This window comes from Macaca nemestrina, chromosome 13 (genome assembly GCF_043159975.1).
Source record: "Macaca nemestrina isolate mMacNem1 chromosome 13, mMacNem.hap1, whole genome shotgun sequence".
Taxonomy (NCBI): Eukaryota; Metazoa; Chordata; class Mammalia; order Primates; family Cercopithecidae; genus Macaca; species Macaca nemestrina.
The window spans coordinates 72,792,854-72,811,994 of record NC_092137.1 but is presented as its reverse complement, the minus strand read 5'-3'; the positions used below and the strand labels follow the sequence as shown (position 1 = coordinate 72,811,994).

General features: G+C 36.9%; 1 protein-coding gene across 6 annotated transcripts in view; it reads left to right on the top strand.

Annotated features, from left to right (window-relative positions):
- LOC105465254 (exocyst complex component 6B) overlaps positions 1-19,141 on the top strand; it is a 676,825-nt gene that overhangs the window by 317,576 nt on the left and 340,108 nt on the right. For all 6 annotated transcript variants that reach the window (XM_011713573.3, XM_071076900.1, XM_071076905.1 and 3 more), the window contains 5 exons: positions 11,697-11,768; positions 13,174-13,271; positions 15,144-15,249; positions 16,179-16,288; positions 18,970-19,081. In XM_011713573.3, coding sequence (XP_011711875.1) covers positions 11,697-11,768; positions 13,174-13,271; positions 15,144-15,249; positions 16,179-16,288; positions 18,970-19,081 — 498 coding nt within the window. The remainder of the gene's footprint in view (positions 1-11,696; positions 11,769-13,173; positions 13,272-15,143; positions 15,250-16,178; positions 16,289-18,969; positions 19,082-19,141) is intronic.

The following is a 19,141-nucleotide window of genomic DNA, read 5'->3' as shown; positions in this document are numbered from 1 at the left end:
TTTACCATTATGTAATGGCCTTCTTTGTCTCTTTTGATCTTTGATGGTTTAAAGTCTGTTTTATCAGAGACTAGTATTGCAACCCCTGCTTTTTTTTGTTCTCCATTTGCTTGGTAAATCTTCCTCCATCCCTTTATTTTGAGCCTATGTATGTCTCTGCGTGTGAGATGGGTCTCCTGAATACAGCAGACTGATGGGTCTTGACTCTTTATCCAGTTTGCCAGTCTGTGTCTTTTAATTGGAGCATTTAGTCCATTTACATTTAAGGTTAATATTGTTATGTGTGAACTTGATCCTGCCATTATGATATTAACTGGTTATTTTGCTCGTTAGTTGATGTAGTTTCTTCCTAGCCTCAATGGTCTTTACATTTTGGCATGTTTTTGCAATGGCTGGTACCGGTTGTTCCTTTCCATGTTTAGTGCTTCCTTCAGGGTCTCTTGTAAGGCAGGCCTAGTGGTGACAAAATCTCTAAGCATTTGCTTATCTGTAAAGGATTTTATTTCTCCTTCACTTATGAAACTTAGTTTGGCTGGATATGAAATTCTGGGTTTAAAATTCTTTTCTTTAAGAATGTTGAATATTGGCCCCCACTCTCTTCTGGCTTGTAGAGTTTCTGCTGAGAGATCTGCTGTTAGTCTGATGGGCTTCCCTTTGTGGGTAACCCGACCTTTCTCTCTGGCTGCCCTTAAGATTTTTTCCTTCATTTCAACTTCGGTGAATCTGGCAATTATGTGTCTTGGAGTTGCTCTTCTCGAGGAGTATCTTTGTGGCGTTCTCTGTATTTCCTGGATTTGAATGTTGGCCTGCCCTACTAGGTTGGGGAAGTTCTCCTGGATGATATCCTGAAGAGTGTTTTCCAACTTGGTTCCATTTTCCCCCTCACTTTCAGGCACCCCAATCAGACGTAGATTTGGTCTTTTTACATAATCCCATACTTCTTGCAGGCTTTGTTCATTTCTTTTTCTTCTTTTTTCTTTTGGTTTCTCTTCTCGCTTCATTTCATTCATTTGATCCTCAATCGCTGATACTCTTTCTTCCAGTTGATCGAGTCGGTTACTGAAGCTTGTGCATTTGTCACGTATTTCTCGTGTCATGGTTTTCATCTCTTTCATTTCGTTTAGGACCTTCTCTGCATTAATTACTCTAGTCATCAATTCTTCCACTTTTTTTTCAAGATTTTTAGTTTCTTTGCGCTGGGTACGTAATTCCTCCTTTAGCTCTGAGAAATTTGATGGACTGAAGCCTTCTTCTCTCATCTCGTCAAAGTCATTCTCCGTCCAGCTTTGATCCGTTGCTGGCGATGAGCTGCGCTCCTTTGCCGGGGGAGATGCGCTCTTATTTTTTGAATTTCCAGGTTTTCTGCCCTGCTTTTTCCCCATCTTTGTGGTTTTATCTGCCTCTGGTCTTTGATGATGGTGATGTACTGATGGGGTTTTGGTGTAGGTGTCCTTCCTGTTTGATAGTTTTCCTTCTAACAGTCAGGACCCTCAGCTGTAGGTCTGTTGGAGATTGCTTGAGGTCCACTCCAGACCCTGTTTGCCTGGGTATCAGCAGCAGAGGCTGCAGAAGATAGAATATTTCTGAACAGCGAGTGTACCTGTCTGATTCTTGCTTTGGAAACTTCCTCTCAGGGGTGTACTCCTCCCTGTGAGGTGTGGGGTGTCAGACTGCCCCTAGTGGGGGATGTCTCCCAGTTAGGCTACTCAGGGGTCAGGGACCCACTTGAGCAGGGAGTCTGTCCCTTCTCAGATCTCAACCTCCGTGTTGGGAGATCCACTGCTCTCTTCAAAGCTGTCAGACAGAGTCGTTTGCGTCTGCAGAGGTGTCTGCTGCGTTTGTTTAGTTTACTGTGCCCTGTCCCCAGAGGTGGAGTCTACAGAGACAGGCAGGTTTCCTTGAGCTGCTGTGAGCTCCACCCAGTTCGAGCTTCCCAGCAGCTTTGTTTACCTACTTAAGCCTCAGCAATGGCGGGCGCCCCTCCCCCAGCCTCGCTGCTGCCTTGCCGGTAGATCACAGACTGCTGTGCTAGCAATGAGGGAGGCTCCGTGGGTGTGGGACCCTCCCGGCCAGGTGTGGGATATGATCTCCTGGTGTGCCTGTTTGCTTAAAGCGCAGTATTGGGGTGGGAGTTACCCGATTTTCCAGGTGTTGTGTGTCTCAGTTCCCCTGGCTAGGGAAAGGGACTCCCTTCCCCCTTGTGCTTCCCAGGTGAGGCAATGCCTCGCCCTGTTTCAGCTCTCGCTGGTCGGGCTGCAGCAGTTGACCAGCACCGATCGTCCGGCACTCCCCAGTGAGATGAACCCAGTACCTCAGTTGAAAATGCAGAAATCACCAGTCTTCTGTGTCGCTCGCGCTGGGAGTTGGAGACTGGAGCTGCTCCTATTCGGCCATCTTGCTCCGCCCCCTCGGTAAAATTTCTTAGTAAATTAGAAACTGGAGAGAATTTCCTGAAACTAATAAAAGCAGTCCTCCAAAATGTATTAAAGATAGTCAAGACTCCTGTCGAGAAATTCTAAAATGTCATTCAGAAATTAAAATGGGTTAAAGAAGACCTAAGTAGAATTGAGAGCTATACCATGTTCATTGATTGGAAGAGTTATTATTATAAAGATATCAGCACTTTCAAAATTGAGCTATAGATTTAATTTAGTATCAATCAAATTTCAATAGTTTTATTATAGGGAAGATGGCTGTCTTAAAACCTAATTATAATATTTCAAACTAGTACAAAAGCCAAGAGCAAGTGAGAGATTCCTTAAGACTGAGAATAATGTATTTGTATACCAAGACAATTGAAAAATCATATTAAGATCCTCTGATATTGTCATTGGATAGATAATGGACCTTCAAACAGTGTCATATGTATATGGATCCTTGGGATATGTATTAGGTGGCATAGAAGGTCTGTGGATAGAAGTCAGACTTAAATGAATAGCAGTGGGACAGCTGACTGTCATGATGAAGGAAAATATACACCAAAGATTGAATTTCAGGTGGATAAAATACGAAAATGTGAAAGCCAAAACCATTCATCTTTTAGAAGATAATATGATAAATTATCTTTATGATTCAGGATATGGAAGGAGTTCTTAACTGAAAACTAAAAGCACTATCCATAAAGGAAAAGATTCAGACACAAAACATCAAACTACATTAAAATTATAAGAATAAAACCTCACAAAATCTAGTAGAAAATTATGCCACATAGTGAAAAATGGTATTTGTATATACCAACACAAACTAATATAGAATATATGAAGAATTCCTACCAAATCATTACAATAAAGATAGACATCTCAAATGAGAAAAAATGAGCAAAGGACAAACATTTTATGAAAGAAGGAATCCACCTGGCTGGGAAAACATGCAAATTAGAACCAAATGAGGTAACATTATTCAAGAATTAACAGTACTAATGTTGATAAAGATTTGGAGCAATAGAAACTCCGATACACTACTAAGGGAGTAAGTTTAAATTGATAAGACACTTTGCAAAAGTGTAATATCTTATAAACTTAAAGATCCCCATGGATCCACTTTTCTCTAACTATATTCTCTTCAGTAATTTGCCATAATACACCATAATAAAAATGTAAGAATATCTTTCCAGCATTGTTGGATTTTAAAATGAGAAATGACTTAAATATCCATCAATAGTAAAATAGATAATCTGGGTTAAACTCAAACATTGGATACTATAGAGCCTGAAAATAACCAAAGTATAGCTATATACAATAGCATTCATGAATTTCACAAATATAATGTTAAATGAAAGAAGCTAGAAAGAAAATTATACATATGGCTTATTTCCACTCATAATGTTGAGAGAGAAAATATTGATTAAGTCTCAGTATTTAGGTGGATACAAATTAAGGACAATATAGGAGAATGAAAAGGCTAGCTACAGATTGAGAGAAATCTTTGCAGATCACATATCTGATGAAGGACTGGTGTTCAAAATGTACAATGAACTCTTAAACAAGAAAACAAGGCCAGGCATGGTGGCTCATGCCTGTAACGCCAGCACTTTGGGAGGCCAAAGCAGGAAGATCACTTGATCCCAGGAGTTTGAAACTAGTCTGGGCAATGTAGTGAGATACCGTCCACAAAAAAATTAAAAAATTAACCAGACATGGTGGCATGTGCCTGTGGTCCCAGCTACTCAGGAGCGTGAAGTGGGAGGATCTCTTGATCCCAGGAACCTGAGGCTGTAGTGAGCCATGGTCATTCCACTGCACTCCAAACTGGGAGACAGAATGAGACCCTGTCTCAAAAAAAAAAAAAAAAAAACAAAAAAAAAACAACATACTCATCATCCTGTGTCATCAAGGAAATCCGGAACACTAACAACACCAAATGCCTGAGAGAATGTGCAGCATCAGGAATTCTCATTCATTGCTAGTGGGAATGGAAACGGTACAGCCAGCTTTGAGGACAGTTTGACAGTTTTTTACAAAACTAAACATCGTCTTACTATATAATCTAGCAGGTGTATGCCTGGGAGTTTTTCCAAATAAATTGAAAACTAAAACCTTCACACAGATGTGTATAGCAGCTTGTTTATAACTGCCAAAACATGGAAGCAACCATGTTTGTCAGTGGGTGAATGGAGGAACAAACTGTGGTACATTCATATAGTGGAATATTATTCAGTGATATAAAGAAATGAGCTATCAATCCATGAAAACACACAGAGGAACCTTAAATGCATATTGCTAAATGAAAGAAGCCAATCTGAAAAGGCTACATTCTATATGATCCCAACTGTATGACATTCTGGAAAAGGCAAAACTATGGAGAAAAGAAAACTATCCCTGTTGCCTGGGAGTTGGGAGAGGGAGGGATGGGATGAATAGGCAGAGCACAGGGTACTTGGGGGACAGCAAAACAGTTCTCAATGATAATATAATGGTGGAACATATTTATGTATGTGAAATCCCATAGAATATATAACACAGAGTAAACCCTAATGTAAACTCTGAGTTTTGTTTAGTAATATTGTGTTGGTATTGGCTCATCAGTTATAACAATTGTAGCACACTACAATTATTACATAATATTTCAAACTAGTACAAAAGCCAAGAGCAAGTGAGAGATTCCTTAAGATATCCAAGATATTATAACAGGGCAGAAATGATGGAAGCAAGCCAAAGGATGGTATGAATCCAAAATAAAAATTGGCCTCTTAGAAGTTTATGATGATAAGAATTGAGATATTCAGAGATTAAATGGATAAGACCATATATTATGCTGATTAAGAAGATAAAGTCAAATGCATACCCCAAAATACAGAGAGCAAAGACACAGAAATAGGAAGGGAAAGTTAAGAAACAAGGATAGCTGGTGTAGACTTTTGGTTGTATTTAATAGAGATTTAGAAAGGAAAGACAGTGACGAAAGAGGGTACTGTAGTAATAAAATAAAAGAAGGGGAAATTCCAGTGTAGTGAAAAGAGCAGATTCTTAAAGTTGGAAGGATACATTGAGTGTCAAACAGGGTAAATGACAGGAGACAATTTTTTTATATTGGAAATTTTATATTTTAGTGAGAGGGCAAAATAAAAGCATTTTTAAACGTGAGGATTCAAAGTTTACTCTTTACCCATCCTATATTTATATTTATTTTTATTTTTGATATATAATCTTGCTTTGTTGCCTGGGGTGGGGTGCAGTGGTGCAATCTCTGCTCACTGCAACCTCTGCCTCCTGGGTTCAAACAATTCTCGTGCCTCAGCCTCATGAGTAGCTGGGACCACAGGCATATGCCACCATGCCCAGCTAAGTTTCGTAGTTTTAGTGAGGATAAGGTTTCTCCATAATGGCCAGGCTGGCCTGGAGTTTCTGACCTCAGGTGATCCGCCAGCCTTGGCATTCCAAAGAGCCAGGATTACAGGCGTGAGCCACCACGCCCAGCCTCTTTACCTATCCTATCTTTAAGAGCTTCTTATTCTTCAAAAAATAAAAACAAAATGCAAAATATCAGATGAGATAGGATTAAATAAAATGTATGCCAAAATTAGTACAATTCATAGATAAATCTAAATAATGTATTATTATTTGTAATTAATGCTATTAATTCCTACAAAAGGAGAGACATCATGTTTAAGTTTTTTTAGGCCAAGCGTGGTGGCTCATGCCTGTTATTTCAGTACTTTGGGAGGCCAAGGCAAGTGGATTGCTTGAGCCCAGTAGTTTGAGACCAGCATGGGCAACATAATGAAACCCCATCTCTACAAAAAACAAAAAAAATTAACCAGGTGTGGTGGCTTGTGCCTATAGCCCCAGCTACTTGGGGGTGCTGAGGTGAGAGGATTGCTTGAACCCAGGGGGTCGAGGCTGCAGTGAACTGTGATCCTGCCACTGCACTCCAGGCTGGGTGACAGAGTGAAACCCTGTGAGGGGGGAAAAAAGTGTTTTTGTTGTTGTTGTTGTTGTTGTTGTTGTTTTAATGAAGACTCCAAATTTTACTTTCAGTAAATAATGGGCAAAAAGGATATAATTTATTAACCACGAAAAGATAATTAAACAGAGCTGACCCAATAAAAACACTAATGGAAATTTTAAAAAGCGTACCGAAAAGTGGCTTGAGTAGGTTTGTAAATGTCAGTAATCCCAGGTTTATCAATCCGTTTGTGTTGCTAAAAGTAATACTTGAGACTGGGTAATTTTTAAAGAAAAGAGGTTTATTTTGCCCAAGGTTCTGCAGGCTGTACATGAAGTATAGTGCCAGCATTTGCTTCTGGTGAGGTCCTCAGGAAGCTTAGAGTCATGGTAAAAGGCAAAGGGGAGTTAGTGTGTCACATTGTGAGACAGGGAGCAAGGGCAAGGGGTGGGTTTGCCAGGCTCCTTAAACAACTAGCTCCCACATGAACTCATTACCTCAGGGGAGGGCAGTAGGCTATTCATGAGAGATCCAAACACCTCCTACTAGGTGCCACCTTCAACACTGGGGATCATATTTTAATGTAAGATTTGGAGGGGATGAATATCCAAACCATATCACTAGGAAATGACAAAGCATTAAAAAGTTTTATACTATGTTTATAGGAGATATTCATAAATTAAGATTAGCTGAAAAGATTGAAAATAAAGAAGGGGAAGCAGAAGTGGTGATATTCTACAAGGAAAGTAGAAATGAATTTGAAGATCTTAAAACAGGAGAGGAGAGGGGTATTTTGTATTAATACTAGTTTTAATCTAATGAAAAGGTAATAGCCCATTTATAAGGAAGCATCAATATGTATAAAACAAAAACTGTTAGTAATGGGAAGAGACACAGACAAGCTGCATAATTATGGGAGAATTCAAAACACCTGTTTCGCCGGGCGCGGTGGCTCACGCCTGTAATCCCAGCACTTTGGGAGGCCGAGGCGGGCGGATCACAAGGTCAGGAGATCGAGACCACGGTGAAACCCCATTTCTACTAAAAATACAAAAAATTAGCCGGGCGCGGTGGCGGGCGCCTGTAGTCCCAGCTGCTCAGGAGGCTGAGGCAGGAGAATGGCGTGACCCGGGAGGCGGAGCTTGCAGTGAGCCAAGATTGCGCCACTGCACTCCAGCCTGGGCGACAGAGCGAGACTCTGTCTCAAAAAAAAAAAAAAACACCTGTTTCAGGACTTGAGCGATCAATGAGAGAGCAAGTAACAAAAATTATAATTAAAGAATTTGAATAACAAAATCAATGAACTTTTACAAAAATGACATACACATTTTTGTATCCTGCCCACAGAGTTTATTTTCCATGTCAGTTAACTTTTCTGATTTGTAGATATGAGGTTATACATGGACATTATTTGTAATTTTTATTTTCCTCTGTACTTATTGTCTCTTTTGTATTTCTTATATATTTTTTCTTTATGGTAAGGTTTTGATTTTTATTTAATTTTTTAATTATACTTTAAGTTCTAGGGTACATGTGCACAACTTGCAGGTTTGTTACATATGTATACTTGTGCCATGTAGGTGTGCTGTACCCATTAACTCGTCATTTACATTAGGTATATCTCCTAATGCTATCCCTCCCCCCTCCCTCCACCCCATAATAGGCCCCAGTATGTGATGTTCCCCTTCCTATGTCCAAGTGGTCTCATTGTTCAATTCCCACCTATGACTGAGAACATGCAGTGTTTGGTTTTTTTTGTCCTTGTAATAGTTTGCTGAGAATGATGGTTTCCAGCTTCATCCATGTCCCTACAAAGGACATGAACTCATCCTTTTTTATGGCTGCATAGTATTTCATGGTGTATATGTGCCACATTTTCTTAATCCAGTCCTATCATTGATGGACATTTGGGTTGGTTCCAAGTCTTTGCTATTGTGAATAGTGCCGCAATAAACATACGTGTGCATGTGTCTTTATAGCAGCATAATTTATAATCCTTTGGGTATATACCCAGTGATGGGATGGTTGGGTCAAATGATATTTCTAGTTCTATATCCTTGAGGAATCGCCACACTGTTTTCCACAATAGTTGAACTAGTTTACAGTCCCAACAACAGTGTAAAAGTGTTCCTATTTCTCCACATCCTCTCCAGCACCTGTTTCCTGACTTTTTAATGATCACCATTCTAACTGGTGTGAGATGGTATCTCATTGTGGTTTTGATTTGCATTTTTCTGATGGCCAGTGATGATGAGCATTTTTTCATGTGTCTGTTGGCTACATAAATGTCTTCTTTTGAGAAGTGTCTGTTCATATCCTTTGCCCACTTTTTGATGGTTTTTTTTTTTCCTTGTAAATTTGATTGAGTTCTTTGTAGATTCTGGATATTAGCCCTTTGTCAGATGAGGAAATTGCAAAAATTTTCTCCCATTCTGTAGGTTGCTCATTCACTCTGATGGTAGTTTCTTTTGCTGTGTAGAAGCTCTTAAGTTTGATTAGATCCCATTTGTCAATTTTGGCTTTTGTCGCCATTGCTTTTGGTGTTTTAGACATGAAGTCCTTGCCCATGCCTATGTCCTGAATGGTATTTCCTAGGTTGTCTTGTAGGGTTTTTATGGTTTTAGGTCTAACATTTAAGTCTTTAATCCATCTTGATTTAATTTTTCTAGAAGGTGTAAGGAAGTGATCCAGTTTCAGCTTTCTACATATGACTAGCCAGTTTTCCCAGCACCATTTGTTAAATAGGAATCCTTTCCCCATTGCTTGTTTTTCTCAGGTTTGTCAAAGAACAGATGGTTCTGGATGTGTGGTGTTTCTTCTGAGGGCTCTGTTCTGTTCCATTGGTCTATATCTCTGTTTTGGTACCAGTACCATGCTGTTTTGGTTACTGTAGCCTTGTAGTATAGTTTGAAGTCAGGTAGCGTGATGCCTCCAGCTTTGTTCTTTTGGCTTAGGATTGTCTTGGCAATGTGGGCTCTTTTTTGGTTCCATATGAACTTTAAAGTAGTTTTTTCCAATTATGTGAAGAAAGTCATTGGTAGCTTGATGGGGATGGCATTGAATCTGTAAATTATCTTGGGCAGTATGGGCATTTTCAGGATATTGATTCTTCCTATCCATGAGCATGGAATGTTCTTCCATTTGTTTGTGTCCTCTTTTATTTCTTTGAGCAGTGGTTTGTAGTTCTCCTTGAAGAGGTCCTTCACATCCCTTGTAAGTTGGATTCCTAGGTATTTTATTCTCTTTGAAGCAATTGTGAATGCGAGTTCAGTCATGATTTGGCTCTCTGTTTGTCTGTTATTGGGGTATAAGAATGCTTGTGATTTTTGCACATCGATTTTGTATCCCGAGACTTTGCTGAAGTTTCTTATCAGCTTAAGGAGATTTTGGGCTGAGACGATGGAGTTTTCTAAATATACAATCATGTCATCTGCAAACAGGGACAATTTGACTTCCTCTTTTCCTAACTGAATACCCTCTATTTCTTTCTCCTGCCTGATTGCCCTGACCAGAACTTCCAACACTATGTTGAACAGGAGTGGTGAGAGAGGGCATCCCTGTCTTGTGCCAATTTTCAAAGGGAATTTTTCCAGTTTTTGCCCATTCAGTATGATATTGGCTGTGGGTCTCTTATAAATAGCTCTTATTGTTTTGAGATACGTCCCATCAATACCGAATTTATTGAGAGTTTTTAGCATGAAGGGCTGCTGAATTTTGTCAAAGGCCTTTTCTGCATCTATTGAGATAATCATGTGGTTTTTGTCTTTGGTTCTCTTTATATGCTGGATTACGTTTATTGATTTGCTTATGTTGTACCAGACTTGCATCCCAGGGATGAAGCCGACTTGATTATGGTGGATAAGCTTTTTGATGTGCTGCTGGATTCGGTTTGCCAGTATTTTATTGAGGATTTTTGCATCAATGTTCATCAGGGATATTGGTTTAAAATTCTCTCTTTTTTTTTTTTTCTGCCAAGCTTTGTTATCAGGATGATGTAGGCCTCATAAAATGAGTTAGGGAGGATTCCCTCTTTTTCTATTGAATGGAATAGTTTCAGAAGGAATGATACCATCTCCTCCTTGTACCTCTGGTAGAATTCGGCTGTTAATCTTTCTGGTCCTGGACTTTTGTTGGTTGGTAGACTATTAATTATTGCCTCAATTTCAGAGCCTGTGATTGGTCTATTCAGGGATTCAACTTCTTCCTGGTGTAGTCTTGGGAGGATGTATGTGTCCAGGAATTTATCCATTTCTTCTAGATTTTCTAGTTTATTTGCGTAGAGCTCTGTATAGTATTCTCTGATGGTAGTTTGTATTTCTGTGGGATCTGTGGTGATATCCCCTTTATCATTTTTTTTTTGTGTCTATTTGATTCTTCTCTCTTTTCTTCTTTATTAGTCTTGCTAGCAGTCTATCAACTTTGTTGATCTTTTCAAAAAACCAGCTCCTGGATTCATTGATTTTTTTGAAGGGTTTTTTGTGTCTCTATCTCCTTCAGTTCTGTTCTGATCTTAGTTATTTCTTGCCCTCTGCTTGCTTTTGAATGTGTTTGCTCTTGCTTCTCTAGTTCTTTTAATTGTGATGTTAGGGTGTCAATTTTAGATCTTTCCTGCTTTCTCTTGTGGGCATTTAGTGCTATACATTTCCCTCTATTAACTGCTTTAAATGTGTTATTTCTTATGTTGTTTAACGTTATTTTCTCTGTATTATTTAATCAGTTTTGTCTAAGATTTGTTTATTTTATTGATTTTATTTTTAACTTGGTCTTTGTTTCATTTAATAAAGTCTTCCATATCATTTTTAATTTCATTAGTTTCTGTTTTTAATTTAATTTTATTCTCTCATTTACTTATGGTTCATTGGCTTTCCCCCGTAGTTTCATGAGTTCAGTGCTTAGTTTGTTTATTTTCATCTTTTGTGTTTTGTAATGTTTACATAGATATAAACTTATTTTGAAAATGGTTTTAGCCACATAACATAGTTTTTGATATGAAGTTTTTTTATTGTTGTTCATTTTAAAATGTGTTAATTTGGTTTTCTTCTTTAACCAAAGAGTTATTTATAAGTGCATTTTCAAATTCCTAAGTGTTGAAAATATAGATCATGGTTATTGAACTTGCTGTGTTCAGCTGTTCCCTGACTGAATCTGGTGTTACCTTGTACCAGGAAAGTGTTGAATGATTTCTAGGGAAAGAATTTACCAGGTAAATAATTTGCCAGATAAAGCATTAAACAATTAAATAAAAAAAAAATTTAATTTCATTTTACTATTAACATATTTTTCCTTCTTTGTCTTTCATTTATTTACTTTAGTCTTACTGCTCTGATCCAAACCTTGTGTTAGATTTGAAGAATCTCATTGTGCTTTTTGCTGACACACTTCAGGTATGTGACTTCTGTTTACATATGCTCATCTAGATTAGTATTTCATCAGCTCTAAACCTTTTTCTTGACTGGGTCTGGTGGCTTTTGCCTGTAATCCTCACTGTTTGGAAGCCTGAGGTAGGAGAATTGCTTGAGTCCAGGAGTTCAAGACTAGCCTCAGAAATATAGTGAGACTCCACCTATACAAAAAATAAAAACATAAAAAATCAGCAGGGAGTGGTAGCACATTCCTGTAGTCCCAGATGGAGGTGAGAGGATTGCCTGAGCTTAGGAGTTCAAGTCTGTGGTGAGCTATGATCTCGCCATTGCACTCCTGCATGGGTGATAGAGACACTATCTCAAAAAAAAAAAAAAAATTTCTGGCTGGGCGTGGTAGCTCATGCCTGTAATCTCAGCACTTTGGGTGGCTGAGGCGGGCTGAGCGCTTGAGGTTAGGAGTTTGAGACCAGCCTGGCCAACATGGTGGATCCCTATCTTTAGTAAAAATGCAAAAATTAGCCAGGTGTGGTGGTAAGCACCTGTAATCCCAGCTACTTGGGAGGCTGAGGTAGCAGAATTTCTTGAACTTGGGAGGCGGAGGTTGCAGTGAGCTGAGATAGTGCCATTGCACTCCAGCCTGGGTGACAGAGTGAAACTTCGTCTTAAAACAAACAAACAAACAAACAAACAAACAAACAGAAGAAAAACAGCAACAACAAAAATGAACAAAGAAAAAATCTACATAAGCTTGGATAACTTCCCTTTTAGTTTTAAGTTGAGTTTATTATTTTCCTAGGAACTAGGTATTTTTATGTCTTCATAGCATTTCCTGAGCTTTACCCTGAGCCATTATGTTTTCATATGTAGTTTCCACCTCCTTTTTTTCTCTCATATCAAATCAATTAATTGAACCACCGACTATATTAGTTTTTCACAATGTTTTTAATTCATATATGGCACCTGAGTTAGTCTGCAGTTTCTTTAACTACCATCTTGAATAATGATGGTTGATTTGAACCACATATTATATCTAACAGAATAGCATTAGAAGTGGATGAGATTCGAAGAATTTTTACTTTCTCTCCCTTCTGTGAACTCTTACTATAGGTATTAGGACTTATAGGAGGGGTTGTAGGGAGGACTTCGCCGATATTATGCCCTTTATATATAGATTTTAATTTTCATCTTTTTCTCACTGGCTTAAACATTTTACTGGGTATATTTAATTCTTAAGAGATAAATGCTAGATATTAGGTGTGAATGAAAGATTCTACCATCATGGTTTTATTTAATTTGCTATTCAAAGAATGTAATTTTTTTCAGTATCTTATCCCTCTCATTTTGCCAAAAACAAAAAACAAAACAAAACAAAACAAAAAAAACCTCCTTCCTTAGAAACTGAAGTGATTTTTTTATTTTGTTTCAGGTGTATGGTTTCCCTGTAAATCAGCTTTTTGACATGCTGTTAGAAATCAGAGATCAATATAGTGAAACTCTGTTAAAGAAGTGGGCAGGTATTTTCAGGTGAGAAATTATCTGTAGTCATATGTGTATGTGTTCATGTGCATTAGTATGCATACATGTATTTATGCACAAAGGTTTTCAGATGTAGTAGGCAACAAGTGTATGTTGCTTATATTTTGTAGCTACTCTAGGTTATGATCCAGAATTCAAAGAAACTGTTAGAACGTCCAAAATTATGTTCCCAAGATATCCAGTCTCAGTGTATTAGTGTCTACTGTAGTGGGAAGTCACCAAACTCTGTTTTTCCTTTTTGTTTCCTTCGATAAATGTCAGATTCCTTGGTTCATGTCATTCAGATCATCTTGGTGTCATCTTCTTCTGATATTTGTTTTTCACTTTGAGGTTCATGCCTAGTCTACAACTTAATTATACTAAGTAGCATTTGAGCAATTAGGAATAATTTAGGCTTTTGGAAAATTGGTTTTGATGACTCACTCATGTTCTTCCTCATCATCTTCCCTCTCTACACACAGCAAAGGGGCATGTAATAGCCCAGCATTTGAAGCCTGTTATTTAAGTAGTTATTGCAACATGCATACAATAATAAGAAAGTTATTCTGTCACATCTGTCACTCACAGATGTCTTCTCGGACTGTGCTCTTGGCATATAACCCAGGTCAACTCATTTGACTTTTTTTCTCTTTTTATACCTTTACTCCCCTTTACTTTAAGTGATTATACTGCCTCTTGCAAGACCCCTTTCCCTGATCGGTTTGTCCTGTTTTCAAACTCTTACAGCTTTAAGATCTTACATTGTTCCTTTACTCTTATTCTTCATGGTTTATGAACATATCTCTAACATCACTTAGTCCAATTTATCTGTATATTAATATAAATATTTCTAAAACTTAGATTTAGCTAATGGTATAATTGTATTTAAGGGACTGTTACCTCTATAGGATATTTGAAAATTAATAACATGATATATCCATAGTCTTAGATGCTCTGATCTGATGCCTTCAGTGAGTCTTCTGTTTTGATTTTGGTAGTATGGTCCCTACTATTAGAAAATGCCCAGTTTATTTACGGAGAGAGAACCTATAGATTTAAAAAAGTCATTCTTGACATAGAACAGTAGGTAAAGTAAATGAAATAGTTTGAATTTATTATGGAAGTTACTCTATTTGCAATTTTGAAAGTTAGAATAGAACATGATTTTAAAAACCTTACCAATGGGCCAGATGCAGTGGGTCATGCTTGTAATCCCAGCACTTTGGGAGCCAAGGTGGGAAGATGCCTTGAAGCCAGGAGTTTGCAACCATCCTGGACAACATAGCAAGAGTCCATCTCTACAAAAACTTAAAAAATTACCCCGGTGGGTGGTGAGCAACTGTAGTTTCAGCTACTTGGGAGGCTATGGTGGGAGGACTGCTTGAGCCCCAGAGTTTGAGGTTATAGTGAGCTGTGATCATGCCACTGAAATCCAGCCTGGGTGACAGAGCGAGACCCTGTCTCTAATAATAATAATAATAATAATAATGTACATTTATATATCATATTAAACCAAACAGAAAAATCTCTTTGCCTTTTCTAGAGCACACATTCTTTTGTTGTTTACTTCTTACTTACATTGATACGTTCTGTCCTATCTGTAAATCTCTAATCCTAAGACATACATTTATAATTGTGGTCCATTTGTTTCAGAGGATAGTTTTATTTTTGTCTTCTTTAAATCCAAAACCAAATAGCTATATTGTGGAAGGGATATAATAGGGACTGGGAAATGTTCATTTTGGGTTGTGTTATATATATTAAGATTGGAGTTCATCAGAAAAGTATTTGTGATTAACCCACCTTCCCTCCCTTTCCCTCCCCTCCCCCACCCTGCTTTGTCTATCCTTCCATTTCCTTTGTCTGTCCTTCCATTTGTAGAAACATACTTGATTCTGACAACTATAGTCCTATACCAGTAACAAGTGAAGAGATGTACAAAAAGGTGGTAGGACAATTCCCATTTCAAGATATAGAACTGGAAAAGGTAAGGAATACTTTAAACTTCTCTGGTTGTTTTGGCATCCTCTTAAAAGCTTTCATTGGATCAGTTGCATTGAAAGCTGTGCCTTCAACTCAATGGGATAGAACTCTAAAACAATTTCGAAGGATTCTTTTTTCTTTTTCTTTTTCTTTTCTTTTCTTTTTTTTTCACTTTAATCACCTTTCTGACAATGAAGGACTCTTTTTGGGGAAGACCAGAATTTCCTGATTTGGGAATCAGCAGATGGCTTTGGGTCCTATTACCTCTGAAGTGTTTGGAGGATTACTGTGGATGTTCTAATTCAGTTTGCACTTTGAAATACTTGTTTTTATTATAATTTAAAGACATTTTCCCCAGCAACATAAAATTTACCCTTTGTGATATACAATTCTGCTGATTTTGACAATGTATTGAGTTATGTATCCATTACCACAATGTTGATACCAAATAGGCCTATTATAAAAAAAAAAAAATTTATTTAATGATGCCCCTTTGTAATTCCCTCCCTTAACCCAGCCCCAGGACACCAGAAAGCTGGGCTCTGTGCATCTACTTTTGCCTTTTTCAGAATGCCATGTAAATGGAATTGTATAGTATATAACTTCTTGAGACTAACTTCTTTGATATGACATAATGCTTTTGAGATTCATCCAAATTGTTGCATGTATCATTGTTCATTCCTTTTTATTTCTGAGTAGGTAACACAATTTGTTTATCTCTTTCCATGATGAAGGACATTTGAATTATTGTTTTATTAAAATTTATGTCTTTTTAATATCAGAAAACTTTGGGAGATATTTTCTTATATTTGAGGTTGTTAAGGAGACAATTCATAATGTGGAAGAATGTTCTCTTTGCAACCTAAATAATTTATAAATATCTTCAATGTTCCTTGGTTTGTGACTTGATTTCATTACTTCTTGCATTGACAGCAACCATTTCCAAAAAAGTTTCCTTTCTCTGAATTTGTGCCAAAAGTTTACAACCAAATTAAAGAATTTATCTACGCTTGTCTGAAGTTTTCAGAAGATCTTCATCTAAGGTATAATATAAAATAGTAGAAATGTAATCAATGTTAAGATTGTGACTTCATATATTTACATATTCTGAAAAACTTTTGATAGTCCCATCAGCTCTGATTTTGGAAATCTTAATAATTAGCTTTTCAATGCATAGCACTGCTATATTTATATAGTCATGATGAAAGGGAAGATTGGTAACTTTTGAATAATTTTGAAAATTTATATTATCTATCTTGCTCTTTATAGATTTGCATTTCAACACTTTCTATTAAAGATAATTTACCAGAAAATGGTAGACTGGATGCAGTGGCTCATTTTTGTAATCCCAGCACTTTGGGAGGCTGAGGCAGGAGGATCGCTTGAATCCAGGAGTTCAAGACCAGCCTGGGCCACATAGCAGGACCCCCATCTCTAAAGAAAAAAAAATAAGCAAAAAATACTAATTTTAACATTTTACTTAATGAAATGTTAAGGCCAAAAGGGGAGTATCAGATAAAATCCTTTGGAAACATTATTGCTCTACTCGTATATGTATGTTTTCTGTATATCCTAGAGTATAGGCTCCTTTGTTTCTTTATTCATGTATTGGTTTTTTCACCATACATTTTGGCTAATGTGTTATTTGGCAGCTGCTCCTCAGTATAGAAATAATTAAGATGATGAAAATGTGGTCCCTGTCTTCAAGGAGTACCTAGTCTAATTAAGAAGCTGAACAATTAATTAATAAGTGCTGGAGCAACATAGAAGCCAAGCCAAACACAAATGAGGATGTTTGTGTTTTTTACCCTGGGTTTCCATCCCCCATCTGCCTAGTCCCCACTTCATTAATATAAATGACCTTATATTAGATAATTGTCTGTTGGTTATGTTAGGTATATTATTGTAGATAAATCATTACAAGTTGATTGCAAAATTACTTTTTCTATCTTCTTTTGGAAGAAAGGTAATATGGTAAAGGAATAATATTAGTAATGGGATAATGTCAGATGCCTTTTTCTTGCCTGAATATGTTAAGTTTTTGCCTGAAAACTTCCTTTAATATTTTTCACATTTAAAATTTAAATAAAATATTTAACTCGGGGATTTTAGAAAAAGATGCCTTTTACTCTTCAGTTGGCATTTATCTTATATCGTGGAATATGTTTAGCTTATAACCTGGAGTGACAGATTGCTTTGTCAGTCATATCTGTTTTGTAGTGGAGGCTAACATGAAACATGAGAAAATTTGTATAAAACAATTATTTCTTTTACATGCAGGCTCTCAAAACAAGAGAAACCGCTGCATTCAGATTTTAATGCAGCTTTAAGAATAATTATTCTCTTAATTTTCTCTTTTACACTAGACAGAAGAGGCCGAAAAGCATTATGCACATTGACAAAATTTGTAATTGCATGAATTTTGAATACACAAAACTTTCTTTTTGAAAGAAAGATTTTTTTAAAATAGCAAACACATGGCATTTCTATGGTAAAATACTGTTCTAGCATTCATACTCATCTTAAAAAAATAGAATATATACACACCCACATACATATATGAGAGATCCTGTTTCACATTATATCAGTAAAATTAGATGTTTGTAAAGAATTCAGGAGATAAAGAACAGCACAAAGAGGAACAATGTAAATGACCCAAAACTCTACCACATAGTAATAACACTTCTTATATGTTTTATTTTTTCTTTTAATCTTGCTTCCATGTGAATATGTGTACACGCACGGCATTTTTTAAAGCAAATTACTATGAAATACTTCTGTTTATGTCTACAGTATATAAGACTAGAAAGACTGTTGCTTCCTATGTAACAATGCAGGGGGAAAAAAAATGGAGAAGCTACAAAATTAAAACTTTTTTGGAACTCATCAGAGAGGCGAAGTCACCAGGAAACTAAGTAGTCTGAAAACCATGATGGGACTGGTCCCTCTAAGGGGATAGACTCCTGCACCTGTGGCAGAATAGGAAAGGTGTAACTACCACACATGTGAGAAAGACAAAAACAACTAAAGTCTTAATGTATTGTTAACAGTATACTGTGAGCTAGCATTACAATATAGAACCTAGAAGAAAAGGTGAAAGAAATAGAACCAAGATCTGTAGGGCAATTTCAAATGGTAGATTAAAGTAGAAGACTGAGAGAACTGGGAATAATAAATACTTTAAAAGAAAGTGGCTGAGAGTATTCAAAAAAATAATGAAAGGCATCAAACAAGAAATTCAAGATTTTGAGAACCCCAATTCAGATAAATAATAGCAACAACAAAAAACAAACAAAAATATTTAAAGACATCATGTTCAAACTGGTGAAAATGAAAGGTAAAGAATGTTTAGAAGGCATTCCCAAAAGTAAAAATTACATGATAATATAATGATAAGAATTATAATAGACTTATTTTCTGAAACTATGCAAGCCAGAGGAAATGGAGTGACATCCTTAAAACACTCAAAGAAATAAAAAAAAATTTAAAAAAGCCAGAATTCTATAGACAGAAAAACAATTTTCAAAAATGAAGGCAAACTATATTTTTTTCAGCCAACAAAAGCTAGGAGAGTTTATTATAGTACTTTTTCTGACTTACAATAAATATTTGCTGCTGCTATTATTATTTTATTATTATTACCACAACTACCACTGGCACCCTGTTTGTTTGCCGAAATAATTGTGCTACCTGCTATGACTGACTCTTAGTGCTTCTCTTTCAGCTCAACTGAAATTGATGACATGATTCGTAAATCAACAAACCTGTTGCTGACCAGGACTCTAAGCAACTCTCTGCAGAATGTCATTAAAAGGAAGAATATTGGGCTTACTGAGGTAAACCTGCTCCTAATGAAGTCATCCAAGCCAATATGTGAACAGATGTCCTAAGCTCTG